The 27,543-nt window shown below is 33.1% G+C and overlaps 1 protein-coding gene across 1 annotated transcript in view; it reads right to left on the bottom strand.

The window, feature by feature from the left end:
• DPH6 (diphthamine biosynthesis 6) overlaps nucleotides 1-27,543 on the bottom strand; it is a 198,354-nt gene that overhangs the window by 138,152 nt on the left and 32,659 nt on the right. Inside the window, exons 4-6 of the mRNA XM_066188341.1 lie at nucleotides 16,177-16,250; nucleotides 13,906-14,024; nucleotides 2,356-2,417 (exon numbers count right to left, since the gene is read on the bottom strand). Coding sequence (XP_066044438.1) covers nucleotides 2,356-2,417; nucleotides 13,906-14,024; nucleotides 16,177-16,250 — 255 coding nt within the window. The remainder of the gene's footprint in view (nucleotides 1-2,355; nucleotides 2,418-13,905; nucleotides 14,025-16,176; nucleotides 16,251-27,543) is intronic.

The raw sequence follows: 27,543 nt of genomic DNA, 5'->3' as shown, positions 1-27,543 counted from the left end.
GAACTGCAAAAATTCTCACAAACTTGCATATCGCACTAGGAAAAACGCTGTAATGAAATACTCTGCATCTAGTTGAATAAACAGCTATGGTAAAGTAACATCAGATGTCAACATGGAAATCAAAAATCAACCCAAAAGAACAGGAAAAAAACTATATTAGCAAAGAACTCCAACAAGAAAAACAAATTTACCATAAAATTTGGAATTACTGGTTAGATAATAGAGTACAAATCAAAGATCACAAGTATATAAACCCACAGTAGTTTTGGAGATGTGCAGTGTTAAACATTAAATCATTATGGCATTTTATATGGAATGGCCAGAATATTAAATTTTATCTCTCCTCTTTGCTGGAGACTGTGAACTCCTCGTTTTTACATTCTGTCTGCCAGAACTTTGGATGCTGAAGACTTCACCAGTTTGCAAAAGAGTATATTTCACATCGTAAGCCTTTTTCTTCTGTTTATAGTTAATGATTTGGTTTTATTAGGCCTCAAAGCCAACCAAGTATCCAGTAAAAAAAATGTATTTGTACTGGCTTTGACTTTCACAGCATGCATATGCATAAGCAACAGCCAAATGAACAAGTAATCAGTTGTGCAGTCTTCCCTACAATGGCCTGACAAGCACTGCAAGTGGTGTCAGAATGCCCCATTTGTACACTTCAGGCTAGGCAGCCATTGTTCTGTTTATTCTTGTATCAATAAAAGATAAAACCTTCAAATGTGGGTTTTGAGAAGTGTTAAACCATGGCAGTAATAATTTCAGTGAAACAGAGTAAGAATCACTTTAATTACAACAACAAACACGCTGACAAATAAATGTAATTCACAAAAAACACCAGGTACTTTTGGATTTCATACTTTATTATTTTCTTGTTAAAACAAATGATGGTGAAATCAAATGCAGAAGAATACTTCCTATTAGCACAATTAAAATTGCAATACTTGCTGCTATAGTTTTAAAGAAATCAAGACTGCTGATTCAACGGAGGTGAGTAGTTACCCAGATACAACCCCACTGAGGCTACAACCTGAATTTTGACTACAGAAGCTTTCTGTGAATGCAGAATGTTGAGATGATTTAAAGAAATAAGTGAAACAAGACTTAGAAAAAAAGATAATAGATGGGATAATGGAATTGTATACCAACTAGTTTACATAGCAGAGGGCCAGGGAGGAGGAGGGGAAGATTTCTGGGCATATTATCCAGGTCTGAAGAAACAAACCTCAAGTAAAGAACAGACCAACACCATCTCTTCAGGTAAGGCTTATTTGAATGTTATGGACCTTAATTACTCCTTTCCAGCTTTGCCAAGTAGCAATTACCCATCTTCTCTCCATGTAAATAACTAAAAAAATGGAGTTAAACTCAAGATATAATTGCTATGCAACTCCTCTGTCTTTCAGGAGGAATAAATTTTTAAAGCTCTGGTTACTTTTCCTTTCTCTTCTGCAAGTTTGCCACACCCCTAACTGTTCCAAAACAATTTACTTACAAAGCCAGGCTGACTACCCAGATTAACACTGAAAAGTATTTTTAGGACATCATTTTGTGGACATTTAGATAGCCTAGACTAAAAGCTACATCAAGACCCTTTTGACAGGCATGCAATCATTGTGGGTATCTTACAGGCTCAAGGACAAGGAATTCTGGTAAACTAGCATTGTCACAGAGAATACATGAAAACATAGTTTCAGAACTCTTATTCTTAAAATTTACTTAGCTTGACGTTTGATGCTTCTACATTGAAGAAACCTCAAGTACAAAATCTGGTCTTTTTTCTTCTCCCTAGCTGAATGATTTTTCTTTAAGTAAATCTACTAGCTCTGCCAACAAGCATTATCCTGGTTTGAGGACACACAATCCTTTGCACAGAATTAAATACATCCTCAGGAATAGACCTCTTATTCCATTTTTAATGGCCTTACTGTATGCAGTCTGATTGTGTAAATGGTAGGAAACCTGCAAATAAGAATCCTCGGAGAAGTTTTGTACCACCTATGATTTTGCCACTACTATTTCTTGCTGTGAAAGTCTCTAACCTACAATTACTCAGCTTTATCATATTGATAGACCAGTTAGTGTTCCTGCAATATTGAGGTTTCATGCCTTTAATTAGCTTTAAAGATGGTGACAAAACTAACACCATTTGTTAACTATGTCAAGAAATAATGTTTTACACATGAAAAGTGCTTAGCAGAGGCTTATATTCTGTGTACAAAGCTAAACTTTGGGTTAACGGCTAATTTATGAAAGTAAGTAATTTTTATTAAGTTAATTTTACTGAATTTCTGCCTGTGTTTCTTTTTAACTGCAAGTTTAGCTTATGAATATCCTTTAAGTTATACTCACCTCCAAAAGAATAGGCTCCATTTCACCTAGAGTTTTTCCTAGATGCTTATCTGGATCTAAACCTGAAAAAAAAACCAAAAAATGTAAAAAATATTTCATATGAAGTACTCTGATAACATCAAGAAATCTTAATTTTTGTTTTTCTTTTAAAAATATTCTGTCTCCACATTATCTAAAAAAATTGCTATCCTAAAGAAAATACACTGAGTCAGAATCTTTTCTAATCTTTGGGGATATATTTTTCAGGTTTATGGAAAAACAAAGCTAGTTCCCTTTTCACTACATGTCAAGTGGATAAGCTATTGTTTCCCGTTCTTAGAAATTTCACTAACCAGAGAAGTGAACACACACGTCCATGGTAATAAAAATACTACAGGGATACTGCCTCTTTAAGTCAGAAGTCACCTTTGTAGATACCTACAAAATTAAAATACAATTTAATTTTTTTTTATACTTCCTGCAACTGGAAGGGACTCAGACAGTTTTCCATAATGAAAAGTTCTTTTGCCAATCCCATTCTTTGTGTGTTTTATGCACATATAAAATGTAAGACTAAAAATGATGGAGATACAAAGAAAACTCAGACTTACAGAATGTATTGAATGTTGTACCTTTTGATCCATCACAAAATATTCTGTATGATATCTACATTTTGATTTATTTTTCTTTGTAAAAAAGTAAGTGGTATTAACACTTGACAGCTGTTCTAACTTGCTCCTCTGAATTCCTGTTTCAACTTTTTGACTTTTTGATTTTGGGCAGTTCATGGTAGTTACAGTCACTTCCCAGGATAAATCAAGTAACTGGCAAAAATGAGTAGTGGGATAAATTAATCCGGAAACAACTGTTTCAAAAGCTGACATCTTCAACCAAATAAATATGCCAGTTGGATTTGATACAAAGTGGTCAAAATGTCTTCCCATATGAAGCCAATGTGAAAAAACAAAATGATAACTCTTGAAATTGAAGAAACACTGATAAATTTTCAGTTATGCCATTTTTCATTACTTTTAATCATTATGGTTTGGCCTTCTTTTTGTACTGATACAATACTTATCTATTTTTTCCTACTCTACTGCTTCATACAGTAATAGGTATCATTAAAGAGCTGCCACCAAAATTACTCCATTCAGAAGCAATTTCTAAAATATGTACCTTGCAAAGCACTTTAGACTGTTAATGATGAAAGCTGTTAGATAAATGTACAGTACACTATTAGATAAAGTCATTGTTGAGTTAAAATAGCTAATACGTCTCTTAATTTTTACAATCGTGATCTTGGTATATTTAAATTCCTGTGAAACTAAAACAAGTTAGAGTGAATGAGATTTCAAATCACTAAGAAAGTTTTTAAATATTTCATTAAAGCACATTAAAAATTCCCTTACCATCTAGGGGAATGCTTTTAAAACTGTTTAATAATTAAAGTTTAAAAAGACTGAGTTTTTTTTCCTGCCTCTATTCCTTTTTTGTATTGGTTTATTGCTTATAAACAGACTAAAATTTTATGTGCTAGATATATGATGATAATTTATTCTTGTGGAAATAGTTTTGAAATATATTAATTCAATTTCAATAGTTCAAATGGTTCTGGTGATCTCTTTCAACTTACATTAGGTTAGCATTCTGTCCTTGATTATAATGGGATAGGTATTAGGCCAAACAAGCAATTTCTCTTGACGTAAATGAATAGGTACTGCATTACAGTACTATTTCACACATTTATATTAATACACTTCCTTTAATATAATTACTTTTCTAAGATAAGCAACCTCTCTCTCCTTGATAAAATCAGACTGATTTCCTCTAAATTCAAACCAAGGGATACATTACAAACATATGAAAAGGTAAAAAGTTGTCAGAACCAGACACTCTAACATATTATTTCTTTCACAAGGTTCTCTTTGGAAATACAGACATGTCTTCTCTTCTGTCCAGTAATGAATGCAAACCAATAACTTAGAAGAAACTATGACACAAATAGCTTATGAAATACAAACGAATTGCCTGTGTTTATACTATGGATAAACTCTTCAGTAATATCCCACACCTACATGAAAATTTGCAAAGTGCAATGCACCCTTCCTGTTTCTCAGCAGAATTCTATTTTTGGACAGCTTGCATTTCTTTTGAAACATGTTATTTCTTTTCGTTTCCAACACGTTCATATCATGACTGAATAGAGACTGCCTGGTAAAGACATCAGGAACCAACGTAACTTCCAATTTGCAGAACCAGTAATCCACATCTCAAACCTCTACTGCTATACAGGCACAGATGAAGCTGTATGTCTGTAGCTACAATTAATATAATAAAGTATTTTGGAACCATATTTACAAAACTGTTTTTTTAAATCCATCCTTCTATTTGGTACAGTTTTCTTTATTGATTCAGATCCTAAAAATGGCTTAGACTAATGAGAAAACAATGTATCATAAATTCATAGTACCACATCCTCCCAATTTTCCTCAATGGAACTAGATGTGAACAAAGCTGAATGGATGGATAAACCAACAAGGTCCAGGGCCTGGATGACGCTATGTAGAATCAAAAAATTAATTAGGAAGGGAATTATAATTTGCAGGACTGACATCTATTTTATTTGACTTACATGTATCAATGGGAGGCAATTAGAATTCAATTAAAATATTCACTTTTATTACTTCCCTGACTGACCTTGAAGTTAATGCCTGTTTTATTTAATTGCATCATCTATGAATAAATGTTAACCCTAGAATGTTATGGCCCATTATTTTCAATGCATTTTTAACTCCCCAACTGAACTACATCCATCAATTTATTATATGCTACCAAGAGAGCAAGTGGGCCTTTATTTCTTTGAGATAGACTGGTACATGATGATGGAAACATGTCAAAAAAATTGACAATGCTGTTTTTAACAATGCTTGGTAAAAAAGACTGTGCTTTCACCTCCAGTTTTGTAGTCTAGTTTGACTGTAAAATCAGAAAGCGATAGCACAAATGGGTAATCACTTCAAAGTAACTTCTACTCCATGTGTAATTCCTGAGAAATCCACTGACAGGACTAGAACTCCTTCCTGCAGATATCAACAATGGTTGCAGAATTCTCTTTTGCACAGCCATAAGTGTAGAGAACTGCGGCAATGTCAAGAGATTGGGGCAGAAATTCATGGCTTTTTTCTGTGGTGAAAAAGAGAACACTACTAAAAGGCATTTCACTACTGTTGAGTTATGCAAAGGAACCATATTTTAAAGGGTTCAATTTGTACATATGTATTAGTGTAGCATAAAGCCCTCACCTGAGGGGCAGCTACCTGATATTACTTGCATTTATCAAGATCACTAGAAATCCAAGTTACATTTTCATGGCATTACATTCAGCTAAAAAAATCCACTCATTCTACACCTTATCTGACTAACAAGAATATTTTTTATACATGTTCAGAATTTTAAAATCATCTGGATTCTTAAGAAAGTCTTTTAAAACAAATAAAAAAAATTTCACTTCTTAGTAAAATTTCAAATAAATAAAAATAGATCATAATTACCAGTTTTGAGAAATGGTGGTATATAAAGGTCTTCTGAAAGCTACATTGAACCAAACTCTAACCCGTTATATATACGAACACATTGTAAAAGAATCACTACCGCACACACATCAATAAAGTATGAGTTAACCATTATCTGTTGATAATATATATTATTTCTTGAGAAGTAATATTGAGAAGAGTAGTAACTGCCATCACTATGAATGTCAGGGACTAAGACTAAACTTCTCATGATCTAGGGCTGTATAATGTGCAAAAAGGTTTCTGGAAAGATCCTAATCAGCTGCTCACCAAGAGTAGAATTATTTAGAATTTTGAATAAGAAAAGAGGCGATGAAAGACTTTGGTTTTCTGGAACCCAAACTAGTTCTTTCTTCTCAATCTTTTTATCATAAAGAAAACAAGGTTATCAATAAGATGATAGGCCCTGTAAGGTAAAGAAATACATATAGAAAGCAAAAGAGTATAAAGGATAAAGCAACCACCCATCTTAGAACTAGAACTGAGAAAATAGGACTATTTTTGAAGGTAAATTCCTCTATTTTAAATGGGTCATTTTTTTCCCTAAGTAAACAATACAGAATCAGCGATTTTCAGAAGGAGGGTCAGGCACTATTCTTTACACAGTGCAGAATACAGGAGAATGTTCCTAGTAACACAGGAGAAACCCTTACACAAGAGCATTAGCTGGTAACATAGGCTAACTGTGTAGAAGACCAGGAATTTGTTATAACCTTCACCAACATCACAGTGCACATACCACATAGATATTCTTGAACTGTAAATCTATACCTTAAGTTGCCTTGAGGTAAATTATTCCTGTTGTCATATTTAGCTTTCATCTCTATGAAGAGCTGGGAAGTGAACTTTTGGTCTGGCAGCGTAATTTGACAGGTTCATTGTTAATTTCCTCAAAGCTTTCTCACATGAAAGGCTGTATTAACAATGGTGAATTGATTGGATTCCTTGGATTTCCTTTTCCAAAAAAATTTTAAAAATTTGTAAAAACTGCTTAACTTTTCTATAAAAGTAACGAAAAGTACAATAAATATTGGGTATTACTGCACCTCTAAAATATTTGAAATGAATATACTTCTAATTTATTGTATAAAAGAGAAAAGTCATATGACTTGATTATGCATCAACTTCTCTCTTTTATTTTCCCCCTTTTTTTGGGTATTTGATAGTTTATCCAGTGTGGGAATTGTACGGGGATGGAACCTATAGACCTGTAGATATAGTAACTCTTTTCAAGCTAAGTGATACTAAGTGATAAATTTATAAGAAATTAATCTTGAAGTGGTTCTAGCATATGTTTTCAGTGAAGTTTAATTGGGATGTCAGTTTATCTTCCTTCTTGAACATTCTTCAAGTATTTTCTAAACTAGGTTAGTCTGATGTCATAAAACTCTAGAATTCTGAGAGATAAAAGGACCTAGAAGTTTTTATTGAAGTAATATTATCTGTAATCTCTTGTGATTTTTTTAAACGTCAAAAATGTTTGTGTTCTAGTTAAAACTAGGACTCAAAGCAATTTAGCTTTGTCATTTCAAGAACAGAATCCTCAATAAATCTTTGAAGAAATTTTGTACCATTTTATCAGATAACAAGGCAATATTTCCAATCAAATTCTTTTACACAGAATCACAGAATGGGTCAGGTTGGAAGGGACCGCAGCGGGTTATCTGCTCCAACCTCCCTGCTCAAGCAGGGTCATTGCACACAGAGCACATGGCACAGGATTGTGTTCAGACAGCTCCTGAATATCTCCAGTGAGAGAGACTCCAAAACCTCTCTGGACAATCTGTTACGGTGCTCAGTCACTCACACAGTAAAGAAGTTCTTCCTCATGTTCAGGTGGAACTTTTTGTGACTCAGTTTCTCCCTGTTGTCTCCTGTCCTACTACTTGGTACCACTGAGAAGAGCCTGGATCTATCTTCTTTCTGACCCTACTTCAGACACTTATATACTGAGATGAGTTAGTCATCTCAGTCATCTCTTATTGAGGCTAAACAGGCCCAGTTCCCTCAGCCTTTCCCTTTAAGAGATGCTCTACACCCTTAATTATCTTTGTCACACTCCACTGGACCTGTTCCAGTAGCTCCCTGTCTCTCTGTTACTGAGGAACCCAGAACTGGACACAGCACTCCAGGTCAGGCCTCACCAGGGCTGAGTAGAGGGGCAGGATCCCCTCCCTCGACCTGCTGCCAATGCTCTTCCTAATGCAGCCCAGGATCCCATTGGCCTTCCTGGCCACAAGGACACACTGCTGGCTCAGCAACAGTCTGTTGTCCACCAGCTCACCCAGGCCCTTCTCCACAGAGCTGCTTCCCAGCAGCTCAGCCCTCAGTCTGTGCTGGTCCATGGGGTTATTCCTCCCCAGGAACAGGACCCTGCATTTGCCCATGTAGAACTTCAGAAGAATTCTAGAATTTCTTCCCTAAAATGATGGTAGTTTGAAAAGAATTGTGGAAGAATTGCATAATTGCTGAGTAACAGCATTAAACTACATTTAATCAAACACAGCAAATGGTTCATCTCATTTAAAGTAGTGACTGAGTCAACTTCTTCTCAGGACTTTTAATGGACCTAAAAATCTTAAATCAAAAGTTACTAAAGTTTCAGCTCATACAACTTTCCTGATATAATCTTTTTGAATAGAATATCTCAAGAGGATTGTTTGCTTATGAATCCATTTAATTCAAATTGTTCAACAAATCTAGCACCACATAATGTGGTGATGTGATGTTAATAAAAAAATATGTGCTATTTTGTCCGTTACAGAATTCTGGTATTTCATGCTTTGAACAGTTCTAATTCTAGAAAGCTTTGTAGAAAATAATTGAAATTTCATTCAGTGGAAGAGTAAGACATGTGGTGCAAGTGGCAAAATATGTTGATCCATCCCCAAATCATCAACAGAGGCTTCTGACAGCAACGATCAACAGATGAGCTGCAAAAGGGTAAAAGGCCAGAACAGAAATAAAGGATCAGACTAGGGTAAGAAGTCCTGAGTTGCAAAACTTCAACTCAGAGTGACCTAAAAAGCAAACATCTATGGTTCTAACTACACAGATATGCCTTTAAAGGTCTGAGTTTATGTCCCGTTTCAGCATGTTAAGACTGTAAAGTAAATGGGCATCAGAACTTCAATTGTATCTAACATTAAAAAGCAGCAAGTAACATTCTAATATTAAAAATATACCACTGGTACCTCTTCCTTTTCATATTGTTAAGATTATTACTGCTTTTGACATCTTCTACTAAGCTCTTTTTCTTCCACTATTTTTCAGCTCCAAGTTCTGACTACTCTTCTTTTTCACTATAGTCCATACTTCCTTTCCTGTTTCACCTTCAATGCCTAATAGTGTGCTCTTAGCCTGCTGCTTCCATTTAAATTTTCCTTTAGATGATGTGATCTCCCCAAAATGTAAAGTGATCTTTCCACTCTTAAGCCATCTCCCTCCTACTTAGTCTGTCTGGGACATCTCCTTAACAAGCACTCAATCATGTCAGCTTTCAACTACTTCTCTGTTTTCAGGCACATTCCCTTACTCTTCCTTCTAAATTCTGTTATCTGTTATGACAACAACATCCTTCCCATTTTCCAACGTATAGGCTCCGAATTAGTGAAAAGGGAATCATATTTCTCTCTAACTTGTTTCTAAACTGACTTAATCAAAATCTCCTTTCTTTTTCTGTAACAAGCTTTATTTTCAAACCTTTCTCTATACGGAATATATGCACCAAAATCTCTTTCCAAAATCTCACCTTAGATTGGTAACAAAGTATTTGTCATTCGTATACAAGCATCAAGGCAAGTACCATTCTAAATGCAGACATCATTTTCTCATCTTATTTTCTTAACCTTTGAACTATGAATCGAAGTTTTTCTTTACTTTAAGTCCATTCCTAGTTCTCTTTTCCCTTACTCATCTCTTTTGCATTGTATCTTAAATCACAAGCTAATTTTATTTGACTTCCAGCCTTGCATACTATTTCCATTTAAATTCCAATTTAAACTCTAAAGGGTCAACTAAGTTTTGGAAGATTTGTTTGAAAACTTAGGATTTCCTGACAGACAGGAGATGGCAATAGCTACCTAAGGACTCATTACTCCATGGGGAAATAGCCTGGGTAAGTAACTAAGGCCCATACCACTTCAAAATATAGGTTTCCACAGACCCTGTGATTTCAACTCTACCCATGGCTGGGAATGTAGAATGACTACAAGCACTCACAGTAGCTGAACCTTCAAGATAAAGAATGTAGTCATGAAATAAAAGAGCTCCACTTCATATGTAGGCTGATCAGCCCTGATTCAAAGTTTCAGCTTTTATTATTGTTCAAGAGATGAGCAGTGCTATGGTATAATTTATTTCCTGTGATCCAAAGAGCAGCTAGAGGTTAGAAAAATAATTTAATCATTTAATCAGAATATTTCTTTTTCAAACTAATGTTAAATTATTTGATCTCATAATAACAACATGGGTTTCTTTTCAGATTTTTGATTAAATAATTAAGGATTAGTTTACTATAACCAAACTGGGAAGATGCTGCAAAGTATAAAGCAAATAAATGGGTATTAATCCCCTAAAAGATAGGAATTTGAGCTTATATTCTGATCTTGACTAAAACATTGAAGAAGCAATTCCACACAACACCCCATTCTCAAGGCAACAGCATGCACTTAGAAAACTTACTCAGTATAAATGCTACTTTTGAAACTACAAGAAAATCTAGAAACATTGTGGAAACTGCATGATATAAAATCAACTTCAAGTATATATGAGCAATGAAGTTTGTCATATCTTAAAAAAGTATAGAGCTGTTTAAATTTTAGTGTTAATACTTAAGATTTAGATATAGTTAACTATATAAGTAAACTGAAAGTCAATAAACTTGAACATCAAATTTTACTAAGGATCATATTGTAAGGAACCCAAAGATTCCTTCCTGATGTAACCTTCCTCCTTTCCGGATTTCCACATATGTACAACACCTTCTACTGCAGTGGAAACAATTTGCTTTAGAATGAGGCACCGTTAAGACCAATATATAAAGTTACCAAGATTTAAAGTCGAATCTGTTATATACTACTCTGCAAGTTAACTATTATTAATTAGTTAATCTGTAAAACACAACCAAAAAGGAAGGAGATCAAAAATGCATCTTTTTATTGTGTTATATTACACAGTTGTTCTATTCCACGGTGCTATAATTACAATCTGTCACATGAGCAATAGATATTACTGGAATTTCAGGCACACAGTTGTTAAAAACAATCAGTAATAGCATCAATTTTAGCTGTTACTGAGTAACCTCATTCTGAATTTCTAGATTTCCACTGTAGAGGGGTATATTTCAAAGATAAAAGTATGATGTATTGTACAGGCATCTTTAGCAGCAAGAAAATTACACTGAAGATAAATATTCAAAAGTAGCTTTTATATATATACATAGTGCTCAGGTTTGCTGCTAGATCATGGAATGCTTTTCTCTAATCATTAAAGCTTCTGAAATACACTCTAAAGGAAAGAAAGCTGATCTACTTATAGAACAACAGAAGGCATGTGAAAAAGGTTGCTAACAATACTTTTTTGCATATAAGTGAGAGCAATTGGCATCCCATCTGGAAAACTACGCTACTCTGAGATAGAAAACTCTTGCCACTGGCAAAGTTTATGGTATTAATTTGTAATGGTGGATTTAGGGAAATGTACTAAACTAATGCTCATTTACTTGCATAATTATGTGTTTTCTACATAAAATGACCGGCTTTTACCTTGTCAATACCGGCACTGAGTTAATGGAAAACAGGACAAGGTGGGTGTACAAGTATGCCAGCGCTGATGAATGTCAAGCTCAGGTTACAGATTTGCTTCTTGCATTAATAACTGTACGGTGTATCACCTAATGCATTACCCTTCAGACTCTTAAATCTGTTATTTTAAATATTTTCATTGCAGTTTAGCTTTGATTATTAATCTAAACGGCAAAAAGTTAAACTGTATCTTATCTTCTTTGCCACTTGATATGTTAAACAGCCTTCATACCTTAAATCCACTTTAATAAGGCATGCAATTATTAAAGCATTACAGAATGGCCCCAGAGAACAAAAGCTCCATTAAATTTGCTTACATCTAATTACGTCTGCCTGAGGCAGGTGAGAAATTGACTCTGATAAGATCTTTCTTTTACCTGTAGCCAAAAAAATAAAAAGGAAAAATAACTCTGAGTGATTTTCTATCTAATTGCTATCTACAAGTATTTATGGTATTCGCTCTTCCAATGAATAGCCCACAAAGCACTCTTTGTGCACTAACCAGTACATTTTAAGTTTTTTTTAAGACTGTAGAATACAAAAGATAAGCTTATCTTGCTTCAGGCATGACAGGTCATCAATGATGTCTATTTGGCAAACAGTTTTATCTATTATTTAAATCATATATTTTCTTAAAAAAAATAATTCTGATGTGAAAAAACATGTTACATATGCCTTGTGGACTTTATTTTTTTCTTCATGCCAGTATAAGCAACGAACGCATTCTATTTTATGGAAATCTAAATACATAAATATACTTTACATGGCCTGAAAACAATTATTTTATAAACTTTTCCTTTCTTTTTTCCAATCTAAAACCAAGTGTTTTGTAGTAGAAAAAATGGAATTCAATTCCTATATATTTGTAACTGACCTCCCAAAATTCAGGAAAACACTACTAAATTACATTGCTTGTTACCTGTAAATGAATGAGGGCATATGGTATTTCTAATCATTGTAATCCTTCTCTCAGCCCCAGCAGATTCTACATAACAATAAAGCGAGGCCATCATGATGACACTGCAAAAACTAGTTGGAAACTATACCAGATAAAGAAAAAATAAATATATATTTTTAAAAAAGTTAATTTTAAAAAATTAATTTAATCCATCTAGTCTAAAGGGATTATAATTCAAATCTTGTTAACAATGAAGGAAAAATTACTTTATTATAAAGCCTTGAGAGAAAGAGAGATTAGGTATTTAATGGAAAAGTTGCGCAGATAAACCAGCCATTGGACTTCTAATGAAAGATTATGCAACACATAAATTTTCCATATATAGATCTTTAACCATTGATGGCATTTGTATGATACGAACCACTGTTTGCTATAGTGGACCACAAATTTATAATCAACCCCAAAAGAAAAGGTCCTTTGGTCACATTTTATGCTTAAACTCATTTGCTACTCTGAAATTTAAAACTGCAGAGGCCTGAAATGAATATATTGTATTAATAACATGTTTCTCATGTGCTCCTTAGGCTTTTAGAGCACATCATTCCATAAGCCTCCTAATAAAACTTCATTTGACATTACCTTTTTGACACTGAAGCAATAAACAGATAGGTTAACTTTAATATTGGTTTGCTTCAAATTTTGTAAATTCATTTTATATAGCTGATAATGAAAAGAGGTTGATTTTCTGGTATGCTAAACAACTACATTTTAAATACCAAAAAAATTTTAGAAGCAATGATGAATTATTTCTGTTTGCTCTTATGATTTACCAACTTCAAGTCTGCTGTTACACAAAATATTTTTGCCGCATAATTATATCTTGTTTGATATTAACTTGATGTATTTCTATTGAAACTTTCATGGTTGCTTTATAATATTGCCTAGTCACCAGCCTGTATCATCTATAAATGACAATACTGTGAACTACTGAATTATACATGCATCTTTACTGCAAATCAAAACCAAACCAGAACAAAAAAAAAATGAGAGGAATTTAATCACTATGTTAGGAAGAACTACTTTCCAGCTTTTCCATATCTTTAAGAATTAATTGCATCCTGTTTAATTAATTATTCAGACATCGCAACTCATATTGACCCATTTTTTTATAATTTTCTTGATCTTAACATTCCATATCCTAAAACATGCAACAAAAGTTCTGTTTTCCTCTGTTTTGTTGTGGATTTGTCCATGGGAAATTTCAGTAAACAATATTGCTCAGAATCTGACTACATACCAAAAGCTGCCACTTTTATGATTATGGCTTGAACATTAGATGATATCATTTCTTTAAGCAGTATTTCCTGGTTCCTATGCCAGAGGTAAGCTAAAGGTTGAAGATTAAGCCTTCTGCACCTTAAAAACAAACAAAAAAAGGTAAAAAAAAGTATTATGCTTTTACACAGTATTATTAATGTAAAATTAATGAAAATTCATTTCTTTTCCTATCCTGAAATATTTTTTCTTCTACTATTTCAATTACAACACTTTATTATTCACGTATTTCATTACAAAGATTAAGTCTAATATATATTAAAAAAGAAAAAAAAAAAGAAACTTGTTCTGACCATAATTTGTCTACATAAGATGCAACTCACTGAGGTAAACGGATTTGCACAGGAACATAAGTAAAGCCATAACAAAATGTGTTCCTAAACCTTTTGGGACACAAAGCAATTAACACCTTAGGAAATCATCACTTTTGTGAACACAACTAAGGACAAAGTTACTGCTCTGTGATAAATGTGGCACACATCACTAGTACAATATGCTGAATTTGATGCTGTGATTTGGATCAACACCCAAGGAAAAGAATCATTCAGGAAAATATATACAGCTTGTGATACAAATTAACAACTTGTTACTGTAAAGTTAATAATTTGTTTTGATGCATATCATATATAGACAGCATTTGATACACAGCATTTGATTGTTTATTACATTAGAGAATCACTAATTTGCATTATTGATAGGTAACATTTCTGTAAATTGTCAAGAACCATCCGTTGGTGATTAAGTACGTACTGTCTAGCACTGAAGAACTATGAAAATGTTTAACTATGGGACTAGTTCAGAGCATTTAAGATTTACCTTTATTTGTCAATTACCATTTTTTTAATACATGGTCTTTCTCACATATATGGGCCTTCCTCCATTTATTAGATAGACCCACTAGTATGATTGTCAAGACTATATAGTTAAATGTACGTTTAATGTTGACATGTAAATGTATAGTTAGTACCCTTATAATCTGGCTGGTTTTCTTACTGCTTTGATATGTTTTAACAGACCACTAGGTTTTGTAATAGAACTATTTAGCAGCTCTGAATGTAAAGTAGTTACTTAGGTGCCTAACTTCAGCTAAAAAATTAGCTGAATTAACTGGTATGGTTCATATGAAACAACCTTACTGCAAAGGCTAAATCTACAGATCAATGTAAAGTATTTTACTACACAGCAATCTTGGAAACAATCATGCCTGTTTGAAATACTGTGATTTCCTGTCAATCTTTTAGCTGTGGTAAAGACGTAAAACTCACAACCAACAAAAGCAACCTTTTTTTATCCAACAAATATGTGAGGCAATTATTAAAATGTTTAAGTATAAAGGAAAAGAAAAAGAAGTTACTTCTGATTGCAATTTATCTATGTAAACTGTAAAGAAAACAAATGCGTTCTGTAACTTGCTGACGTGAGCTGAGTTGGAATAGCATTAATTTCATCGTTCTTACAGTTCATAAACAATTCCAGATACTTGCTTTCATCATCAACAAATAATTAATGAATTCATGAAACTATAATAATTTTTAACACAAGGTGGTTTTGCATTTCATCAGACATGTACAGTGAAAATCTTTTTCAGGTCAAATAGTGGCCTACATAACAGACACAACTACCATTACATAATGCTCTTTTAAAATTAAGACTCTTAAAAGAATCACAATCTATATAGACTTTTGTGCACAATAGGAATAACAAATGGAAGCTCCTGATTAATAACAACAAATTTTAGATATTAAGGAATTATGGGAAGATGTGCACAGAAAGATTCTCTTTTATCTAATTCCTGATAACAAGTCACAGGATGTTCCTCTATATATTGTGAAATATATCCTCTATATTTCACAAACACTGGTGAAAAATAGGGGGACCACAACAATGTAGTCATTGGAACTGAGTGAGCTTCCTATTGAAATCAAAGAACTAAACCTACTCAACTATTTTCATACCAAAACTCTGAGTATTTTCTACAGATGAAGAGATATCTGAAGAGCAATCAAAAACTCTGGTATAGTCTCTACTAGATTTTTACTAAGGAACACATGGTTTCAGGGGGGAAAAAGGAAGAAAAATAAATAAAAAAGAAATACCTATACTAATGATTAGAATGCATTTGGTATCACAGAACATGAGAAATCAGGCAACTGTTTCTGCTTAAAATTCGAGTAAGAAAACAGATGAGTACTCTCCAGTATGTGTATACTGAAACAGATTAATATTTTCTTACACATCTTCCACTCGAACTCTCTGGTAGTCAGAAAGAATGGCTCCCACAGATACACCCTCTACTCCTTCTTTGTCCTGAAAAAAGACATGGAATATCAATGACAGCAGTATATAATAGTTTAAGCTGTAGAGATTCAGTATCTCTCCTTGCAGAATCAACCAAGAATAATATTTTTTCTGTGTCCAGTACACAGAACAGAATAGGCTGGAATGCAGTTCTTCTACAGAAGAGAGTAGCTCAGCTGACCTGCTACATGGTTATTACTCTAATGCAGTCTACTTGACTCAAGTACCATTCTAGAGAAGGAATAACCAAGGTAACTGAAAAGTATCACACGTAACAGATTATCCTAAAGTTTTCCAGACATCCTGAAAATTCCCTCCAGATTTTCCCTAAAAGTGAGGTGCTAGCTATCCCACCTACAAATAATTATCAGCAGCATACATCATACAATTAACTGAACTGTTAGTTTTTTCCATGGGATGCAGCAAAAGAGAGTGTGAGATTATTCTTTTTGTCTCAACACCAGAAGAAAAAAATTCACAGGAAACGTACTCAAAAGCATCTTTTAAAAATTCTGTTATTGAAAAAGGTTTTCCAAGACACATTTTCTCTGTTTCATTTAAATTACCTAAGCCAAAAACCAGCACTTTATTTTTTCTTGTAAATCCACTGAGAATGTAACATTTCAAAATGCACATAGTTCCAGTATTTTGTGAGATCTTCCATTTTTTAAATTGCTTGTGTCCCAATCAACAAGCTGAACTTTCTTTTTCTAAATTTTGCTTCATCTAGACTTCAGTAAAAGTTGCTTTTCCTCCTTTAATCAAGGTCAATCATAACTACACAGCATGATTTACTTTCTGGACCTGTTCCCAATCCCGTCAAGTTTGCAGCAAGATTTTACAACAAAACTTTCAATTATCTACATGTAATGACGCATCCTGCCCCCGCCTTTCTCCTCTGGCCTACATTATGATCTGAGAACTCCTGCCAAGCCTTGACCAAGCAAGCTGAGCAGTGAAGCGCCCCTTGACTGCATCAGCTGGATGGCGAAGCACTGCTGACTGTACCAGGAGTTATTGCCTGGTAAAGGCTGGAACATTTCTGACTACAACATGCACATCAGCTGCCCAACCAAGGCGGGGAACAAAGGATAAGCAGTTATCCTTGGAAATCTAGATAAATCATTTTCCTGAATCATAGCCCAAGTGAAATGGCAGCGTTGTTACGAATTTCAAAATCAAATCCGTCTTTGCCTGATGTGCTGCTGAATTTAAAATTCAGTTCCTGTGTCTTATCAATAAAATTATGCAGAGGGTGTTTTATTCAAATTTATAATATAGTGAAAAATGTTCTGCTTTATGCCTGTCTGGGATACTCCTACCTCAATCGATGATCTTATTCTTTACATTAATTCTCACCTCACGTTTGCCCAACAAAATTTCTAAGTTATTCACACCCAATATACATTTGAGATGTAAGAAACTGTATTTCTCAAAATTCCTATATAGTAATCTAAAAAATACATCACTATTTAAATTATGTACTTCCCCATGTCATTAATGGATAGATCCATTAATATGAAGCTTAATGCCAAATCCAACAGTGTTCAGGTTGATGCTTCTCACATATCCAGAAGTAGTAGGAGTGAAAAAAAATTGTTTTATCTCTCACTTGTCCATCATCCAATGATGGATCCAATAATTATGATCATTATTATTATTACTATTATCCATACAATATTTTTCCTGCTTCCCTCTGAGCTTTCTCTGCAATATTTCAAAGCTCTTTTTAGAATAAAGGTAAATCACAGACACTTCAATTTACTCAACTCACCCATCTACAATAACATTTCTTAAAATGTTAACACCAGTTGTGCAAGCAGAGTTTTCTTTAAATAAATTTGATTAACTGATTCATGAAGCCTTCTTGAATATTCAAATATATCTCAAATATATTCTTTGTATTCCTTTATTTCATGCTATTTTGATATGCAATATACCTGTACTGCTAAAACTACACTTAAGCTGCATTCTTCAACAATCTTTTGAAAAAGGTTAGAAAGTTGTGTAACAGTCTTGGAAAACATGACTGAGATGAATTCTGTTTGATTTTATTTTTATGCAAAAATAATAACCCTAGGAATTCCTTTAAAATGTCCTCTGTCACAATGTGCAGATATCAACCAACATGTCCAAAAACATTACCTATATTTTTGTTTATGTTATTAATTCATCACAGTTCTGTTACCAGAGGCAAACTATGCTATCAGCTAAGTTCAGTAAATAATGTTTTTGATGCATCCCATACCAACAAACAGAAGAGTATACAACTACTGTCTCACAAGCAGATTAATCTCTATGGCCACATAAATACATAGATCATACGCAGTTTTGCACATTCTTTCATCACAGAATCATTATATGCTGGAGTCAAAGGTCCATACCACCTGGCCTTGAACATTTCCAGTGATAGGGCATCCAGAACTTTTCTGAGCAACCTGTTTAATAACATATACATTCCTCTTATGTCATCAAAGATGTACATTATCATCATATTTATTACAATGAACTGCAGATCTGTAGTTACCACAATATTTTCATTATACTTCATTATATATATTTTCACAATGTACACTCTCCTTTCTCAAACAATGGGAAATAAATAGGTGGATGAGAGATACTAGACAGCAATTATATCACAAACTTTTAAAAAAGAGGGTATCCTCACAATAAACAAATATGGAGTGAAATCTGATATCCCAAATAAACAGATTTACAGGATCTCCTGTTCATCCATGAAGATGACAACTAACTTGCCCAATACACTTTTAACAAGATCACAAGAGCCATAAACATGTTTTTATTCATTCTTTTTTTCAAGTTCTGACAAAATATATGCATCAGCAAAGATACTTGCTAAGAAAACTCCCTCAAATTAAAAATAAAAGTAAATGGAAGTAGAGACTTAAATGTTCTGTTCTTATACAAACACAATGCTTCTATACTAAAATGATCTATTGCACAAACTTACTTGTTTGGGATTTACAAAACTGTAGTCATGAGTCCCAGGAAATTTCATCACCATTCTATGATAATGAAATTTTAAAAGCCACATAAGGTCACAGAACAAATACTAAATGACCATTGAAACAATGGCCCAAACTTGAAACTTATGCATCAAGAAGATTACTCATAGCTTTTGTCGTGAGGTTGTTCGGGTGTTTTTTACAGTACAAATCTGTAACACATTGGATACACATGCCTATGAATGCATATATATAAAAATACGCAAACAAAAATATGTACACATGGATGCAATATACTTTGATGTTTGCAATGACAAAACTAGTCTATTATTGGCTGCTTGCTTCCAACTTATATTAAATCTGACTGAAATAATAACACAGAAGATTGTCTGCACTCATTCTAGTTTATTTCCTTTGATAATACATAAGTTTTTATTGTCTTTTGAAATGGCAGCACATCATTTTGCAGTTGTGTGTAGCACTCATGTTTAAAAAATTCTCACAGGTAGTTATTTATCACTATCTCTTTTCATTTAGTTCTTCTCATGGTAAAGAGCAAATATAAACTTTCATCACTGTCCAGACAATATCTTCCATAAGTAAAAACATCAATACACTTCATATATGCTTTGAAATGGGAGAACTAGTTAATATGCTTACATTCTGTGAAATGGAATAAATTCAATCTCCCTATTTTGTCCAGTTCAACAAATTAAGGCTTAAGTGGTACAAATTAATGAAATAAGAAGATTTGAAAGGAAGAAAGATGGAGTATGAGGTAGAACAAAAAAAACTACGGTCTAATAACCTTCATAAACTCTTCAACTGGACAAAGTTTACATAAACCCTTGTCCCACAGTAAATTCAGCTCAGCAGCTGAAGAATGCAAAGAGTACTAGCTGAAAGCTACTTCTTCCCTGAACTCATTCTTTGGTATTGAAAGAATTATAGGACACCTTGCAAACAGACAGCATTTTGTTTGACTAAGAGTTGATCATGGTTAGCAGAGAATCCATCCCAGAATCAATACTGCCTTCACTTTTAATGTGAAATCTGATCAGGTCTGGTACCATTAAAAGCATGTTCACAAAACTGCACTCAGGAAGGGTAAACCAAGCTGACATCTGCAGGTAAATATCACGGATCTGCACTGAACTCAAAAGCTGAGGAAGTGAATTTGGGAAAATTCAGAAGGAAAGATGGTACATGCTGTATCACAAAAAAAGTAACAAAAAACAAAACAACATCTGAGGAAAGTCAATATGAAAAGGTGTTTTTTTTCTTGGGTTGAGTGGATTTTTTAATTATTATTTTAAAAAGCATAATATACTGTTAATTTAAGAGATGACATAGCTACGTTAAACTTTAATAATATGCTTCTAGTGCAATAGACTGCTCTAAAAATAAAAATAAACTGCTTCTCTGGATTATTTGGATAATTCAGAAAGCACTTAGTACAATACACTCTGTCACAAAGTATTACAACACAAAATATGCAATGTGCACATAAAACCAGATGCTAAAGACAAAAGTACCCAGATGCTAACAAAGTTTTATTTTCCCTATGACATTTAAAAATTTATTTTTCCCCTTTAGAGCTACCAAAAGTACTAATTTCAAAAGGCAGGTAGAAAAATAAACTTAAAAAGCAACTAAATAAGACATTTTTAGTAGCTTTTGCTTATGTACCTAAGGTAATTATTAGCTGTGTTTTAACAGTAAGTGAAATTAAACATTATTCTATATCTTGTTATAATAGTTAATTTATTCCTGTTCAGAAGACAAGACAAAACTCTTCATAAACAATTGTGTTAGAACAGCTAATTGCTCTTTGCAACTGTAACTGTACTAAAACACACAATTTATGTTTAAGGCATCCCAGTTTTAAAATGATTTATTATTTTAAACAGTTAAATGAACAACATTCAAAATTGCTGCTCTTTGTGTATCATAAATTACTGTTGGCTGCATCTCCTATCAGGAAATATTATCAAAAATTTAGCAGTTTTGTGAAAGCTCCAGAACATCACTGTTGTTTTTAAGGTGCCTCTGTTATATCCTTTTACAATTCTAACATACAGCTTCACAGCTGAAGTAAAACATAAACAGAGTGGTAAGATTAATTTACATGAGCTCACTGTTAATTCAATTTTACTTTTTTTTTTTCAATTAATGATAGTAACAGTAATCTGAGGAAATTACTACTTAGGCATTGTAGCATATAATACTGGCAGAAGTATTATAGTAAGTAAAAAATTTATTGCAGTTGTATCAGTACAGAGGTTTTCTATAATTTCATATTTTAATGTCTTTACCTGACCCTTTCAGAGTTCAGCAAAAAGAAAATTAGTGCTAATGTTTTCAATTTAATTAGTACATTACATGCACTGTAACTATTAGTGGGAAATGTTATATTAATGAATGTAAAAGTTAGCTGTAAATTACCTCAGAGTTATTATCAATTTCCCAAGTTACTGCTCCTTAAGATAACCCTCTCCCTATGCTCCTTCCGGTAATTTTTCTTTGCCTGATAAACATGATGATTAAACAGCACACAGTGCAAACCTTTGATACTTTTTAAATTAAATCCATGCCCAGCCTAAGGGCTGTGTCTGATTTCAACCAAATGTGTCAGTTAATCAGATAAAAAATTATCAGCAACTCAAAGAAACAGCAGCCTTAGGCTTCATCAGTGCCAGAGAAAGCTGAACAAAATAAGACATACAGACAATATCACATTATGAGTAAAGGTTACTGCTAAGCATATCACTGCACAGCACTATTCACCACCTCAATAATGTCTATCTTAAATGAAATATTGCATATAAATGCCAAAATATTAACAAAGAAAAATGAAGTGCTAGACCTGTGCCTATATATGTCTATTCATGTGTATTGCAAGAAAATTTGAGCACTGTCATTCAGAAAAATGTAGAATATCCATAAAATTTACTGTGTAGAACAGATTTTTGTAAGAAAATGAAGTATAAACAGCTGAAGAATGGTTAAACTAGATTTAATTTCAAATGTGTGCTTCACAGCTTTGCCACAATAGAGTTCAATTTTTATGACCAAGGTATAAAATATAGTCTCTAAATGAATTTGTCTTTCCAATTACTATCCTTCTTAAAGCTTGTATAACTGAAAACCGTTATCCACACTTAAATTAATGTTTAAGGTTATTTGTGCCCAAATAACAATTACCATACAGTTGCAAAACTTCAAATTAAAGCACAACATATTTGCAGGTGGGTTACTGACAATCTATACCTTAGTAACTGGACTTTTAGGCTTCTATAATTATTTGAGTGGAAAACTCTTAAATATGAACTTTGCCTTATAATTTCTGAAGCATTCTAAGACCACTGGTTATAGTGATTTCAAACAGAGTATGTGATTTTTTTTCTAAGCTTTGATACATCTGTCAGATGCAGCTGCAAGTTATCAAAGACAGTATGGAAATATTCCTGAGACATAAGGATATAACAACTCTATGTCAAACTGAAAACCCTCTATTTGGTAAGGCTCTGAAGACTAGCTTCAAATCACACAGATCATCTTAGTGACTGCAGATGGCTTACACATCATCTAGGACTTTCCTGTCGTTTACACTGCAACCTCAAAACACATAGATCTCATGCCTTCATTACTTAGGAAGAAGTAATTCCAAAAACAGGTGGGAATTAATATAAGTGGATTTACACATTTTAGTGTGTGAACACTCCCATTATGAAGTTCAGAAGTCTTCTGGGGCCTTATCTCAGCATGGTTTGAAACTAAATTACTAAACAATGGTATCTATACCACACCATAATACTATGTAACTAATCTATTTTAAGAGCTACTTAGATACATTTTTACAAATGCCCTTCCTAGGACATAGGCACACTCAAAGTCCAATATCAAACAGAAGCATATTGAAAAGCCTAGAATAACATTCTAAACAGGAGAAACGGAAAAGCATGAAAAATCTTCCATTATAGCCATATACCACACCATAAATGCAAGTTCTCCTCACACACTGATTCTTCTTTTAGCTGCATTTACAAGGTAAAAAATTAGTCTTAGTAATTAGAAATCATTCATTAATGAACTAAGTTTTTTATTTTATATATTAACTGTTTTCATAGAATTCAATAAAGTTGCTACATCATTTTAGATCCCATACTATTTCACAAGATTTTTTTTCTAAATGATTTAATTTAAATAAATTGATTCATTTTTCCAACTTAAAAAAGTCATACTAAACCCAGGAGGCATTTAGTAAAATTTAATAAAGTTAGACATATTTATCAAAAGACATGGAATACTAAAATAAAATCAACAGACATCTACTACTTTAAAGTCTACCTAAAGAGTTTTCTACAGAACTGTTTTTGTTTTCCATAAACCTATTAAATGAGCAACTGTTAACTGAGGCCTACATTACAGCCACAGAGACTACAAACACTTCGACAATGAAGGATAAGTCTCCAGCTAAAAAACAAAAAACCCAAAAAAACCCAAAAACAAAAACAAAAAAAACCAACCAAACAAACAAACAAACAAAAAAAACAACTAAATTGCATTTTGTGCAGAGAATTGGTTTCAAATAAATGTCTGCTTCACCTTTGGGACTTCCAACTCTTAAATATTCAAACAATTACAGAGCAAACTTGCCTGAAGACACTTCTTTCAGGAAATCTTATTTACAAAATCACCTCCACAAAGACTGATTAATTAATTTAATAGCCAAAATTAACGTGAACAGCCAACTCCAGATTGAATAAATGACATTACGTCAGAACAACAAGATGCCAGTGAACAACTACAAAATAGAAAAAGTCAAGTAACCATGCATGTTTCCATTCTGATGCTACACTGGATATTTTAAGGGCTGGAGATTTTATGTGTGACTATTTTGCAATCAAGCAATTATATTCACCTAGAATTAGTAGTTCAAATCTGTGACCAGATCTAAAAGCTGGGTTTTTAACATACCAACATGTATAAATGCTTCAGAATGAAAAATAAAAATTAGAAGTATTTGTGTTATGAAGACAGGTAGTGGCCTATATTATTATGTCTCAGATCAATGTTATTCTGAAGACAAACCACTTAACTGAATCAAGAGAAAGATCAAAGGACTATTAATTTGTATCTTTCTAATTAGGAGAAGTATGATTTAAATAATGAAACTCAGTTAACTTGCATCATACTCTGACCTCAGACAGGCAGAATTTAATTTCTTGATTTTTTTTAAATAGTATCTTTAACCAACTGTAAGATCCAAAAGCCAGACTTAAACTAAATTTTGGAATACAGACAAAAGGTCTTTTTCCCTTGCTTTGACCACATGGCCTCCATGCAGACCAGCCTCTAGATACTAATGGCAAGGTACTCCTCCACAATGAAGACCAACAAGACATGGATTCAGTAGAGCAACTACAAAACTGAACACTCTATTGCTCTAGTTATCTGAGGTATACACCATTCTCTAGTTATCTGAGGTATAAACCATGGTTTGGGTCATTCAAGTCATTAACAGCCTTCCACTGAGGGAAGCTACTCTAGGAAAATATCATACAAGATATGTCTAGTCTCATTTATTTCTATATGAGTATTGTCAAAGCAATGTTATTTAATGAAGAGTTTCAGAATCCATGCTGGAAAATACTGAGGCATGTAAGTAACGTGATTCTTGTTAGTAATTCTGTGAGCAAACAATTTTTTTGAGAATATAAAACTGTAGGCATGATGTGATACCTACATTACCTTCTTTAGTTCTTTTACCACATGCAACAGCACAAGGCTCAGAACTACGGAAGACAAACATACCTGAAATGAAAATGAGCTATTTTGTCCATTAGAGCCAAATCTTCTTTTTCTCCCTTATGTTATATTGTAAAGAAATTTGAAAAAAAAATCCATTTTTATTTCTCTAAAATTAACTCTTAGATGTCACAATGTGACAGCAAGGTGGTTGCCTGCTTATTTCTGCACATTCTAAATCATGTAATAATTTCCAGTTAAATAAGTCAATTTCACTGACACTAACAAGTCTGATAAGTAGATATGTTTATATACCTTTAGATAATTCATTCTTCCATGTACTACATCTTTCAAAACTGCATTTCACTGTTATGGATTCTATGTAAGGTTCACTGATACACGCACACTCACACTCTTGCATACACATGCATTCACATATTGCCAGTGAACTCTATTTACTTGAAATGAAAAAAATACTTTCAATAGGACAATTTGCTTATACTCTTCTTAGGACTTCAACTCCAAAGTATCTTTTCATAGTACTGAATGTTCAGCCTTTTCAATGTCCAGTATTTGTAGAAAAGAGCTCCTGAAAGTATTTATAAATCAGACTCTCCACCAAAATTTTACTGTCAAACTTAGCTTTTCATCAACTAGCTTTGTAGAAAAAAACACCTGGAGCATACTGTGCTGGAGCAAAATACGAAAAAGTAAATTTTCATTTAAGGCTGATCAAGATATAAAATTATTCAATGCAATATTTGAAAAAGTCATACAAACACAGTCAAAAATGTTCATTACCACTTGCCTGAAATATCAACCACATTCAGTAATGTGAAATACTTGAATAAAAAATATGTAATATGACAGACATGAAAAACAAAGTTTTAACCTCATAGTGCCTTGATGAAAAAGCAGACATTTTATCAGTAAGTCTGCAGATTTTTAATTTAGACTCTTACAAACAGCTAATTCACATCTACGTCTATGCTGAGTCATGTCTATCAATAACATGAGCATACTTTATAACTAAATTACGATGTGAAGATGCAAAAGATTTGCAATCATTCCTGAACTGTCACAAAAGCTGTAACACTGAAGTACATGTAGAGTAATTAAGTGACTAATAAATTCAAAAATTCTAACTGTTGACAGACAAATTAAAAACCCTGAGGCTTTCACAGGTTTTTTAGTTTAAAATGGTATCTTCTCTCAAAGTGCCAAAGTCTTTTTTAATATAGAACAAGTATTATAGCAAATATTATTATAGAGGCATGAGTTACTGGAATGTGAAATTACCTGCTAATGAATGTATGAGAAGAAAGGCATGGTCGAGGAAGTAAGATTTACTACATTTCATTTGGTATTACTCTAATAGAAAACCGTAGGCCACTACGGTCAAACAAACGTCAGTTGGCAAGAAAGGTGGACAATTTTCACCTGAACATTTCCTGCATGAATCAATGTCACTTGTTCTGCTACACGTGCTCATTTCTTGGTAAATTGTGTCCCTCTAAAAATTTCTTCAGAATTTCATATACACATTTTCAAACTACTAAATCATTATGTTGCTATTACTTCTACGAGCAGATAATCTTGGCATGGACTCTGAGAACAAAAAATCTCACACAAGATCTCTAATAAATACTGCAAATTTCAATTTTTCCCAATGAAAACACATTTTCTCTTATTATCTGGCAATAATCTTTCCTTCTGATCTTATAGTCACTCCTCCTTACATAAAAGCAGAATACAGGACTTTCAAAACCATTATGCTGGAGGAAAACAGTCTATTGAAAACACAAGTCCAAAAGAAAGCCTCTTTCTTTTTGTACTTCGAACAGAAACCTCATGAACCCCTCCTTTGATCTTGAACAACATTTTTGTTATTTCTCCAAAAGTCAACAGGGTTTGGAAATTATTTAAAACTGTTAGGAATCTCAACAAAGTAACACCTGATGTTTGTTTTATCAAATTAAGTTGGTATGGTAAGGTTCTTTATCTTTCCCCCGCTTAAATTAAATAGATTCTAGAGATCATATGAAAAAGAAACAATGAATAAAACTGAATTTAATGAAGGCATACTCATGATTTTCAATATTCATGAGTATTTTCAATACTCATGTATTTTCTTCTATAGCCTACACAAACTTAAAGCAATCCTGATAAAATATTCTTTAAAAACCAACCCCTCACTTTCTATATTAATATAAATTTTCTTCTAATTTTTGGAAGCAATCCTCTTCAAATTTAAATATTGACACAATAATTACTGCTTAAGAACTACAGTGTTTCAGTCTACACTGCACTTCCCATAAGAATTCATCGAGGATTTAAACTTCTTCAGCAAAACAAAGAGAATTCTGCACATATTTAGTGTTATTTTATAGATTTTATAGATGAGTGCTACTCATCTATGACATTATTTACTTACATTGATGAAAAAATTGCAGCTTTCAATAACATTTTTCCCAGATTGCAGAGAAGCACAAAATGCCACAATGAGATTTTCATGTTTGATTCTCTTATAAAAAGTGTGTTTGTTTGGATATTTTTCCATCACCATGTTTGAAAAGAAGACAAGG

Source organism: Chamaea fasciata, unplaced genomic scaffold (assembly GCF_029207755.1).
Source record: "Chamaea fasciata isolate MVZ Bird 193981 ecotype frontalis unplaced genomic scaffold, bChaFas1.0.hap1 SCAF_7, whole genome shotgun sequence".
NCBI lineage: Eukaryota > Metazoa > Chordata > Aves > Passeriformes > Sylviidae > Chamaea > Chamaea fasciata.
This window is presented reverse-complemented; position numbering and strand designations above follow the sequence as displayed.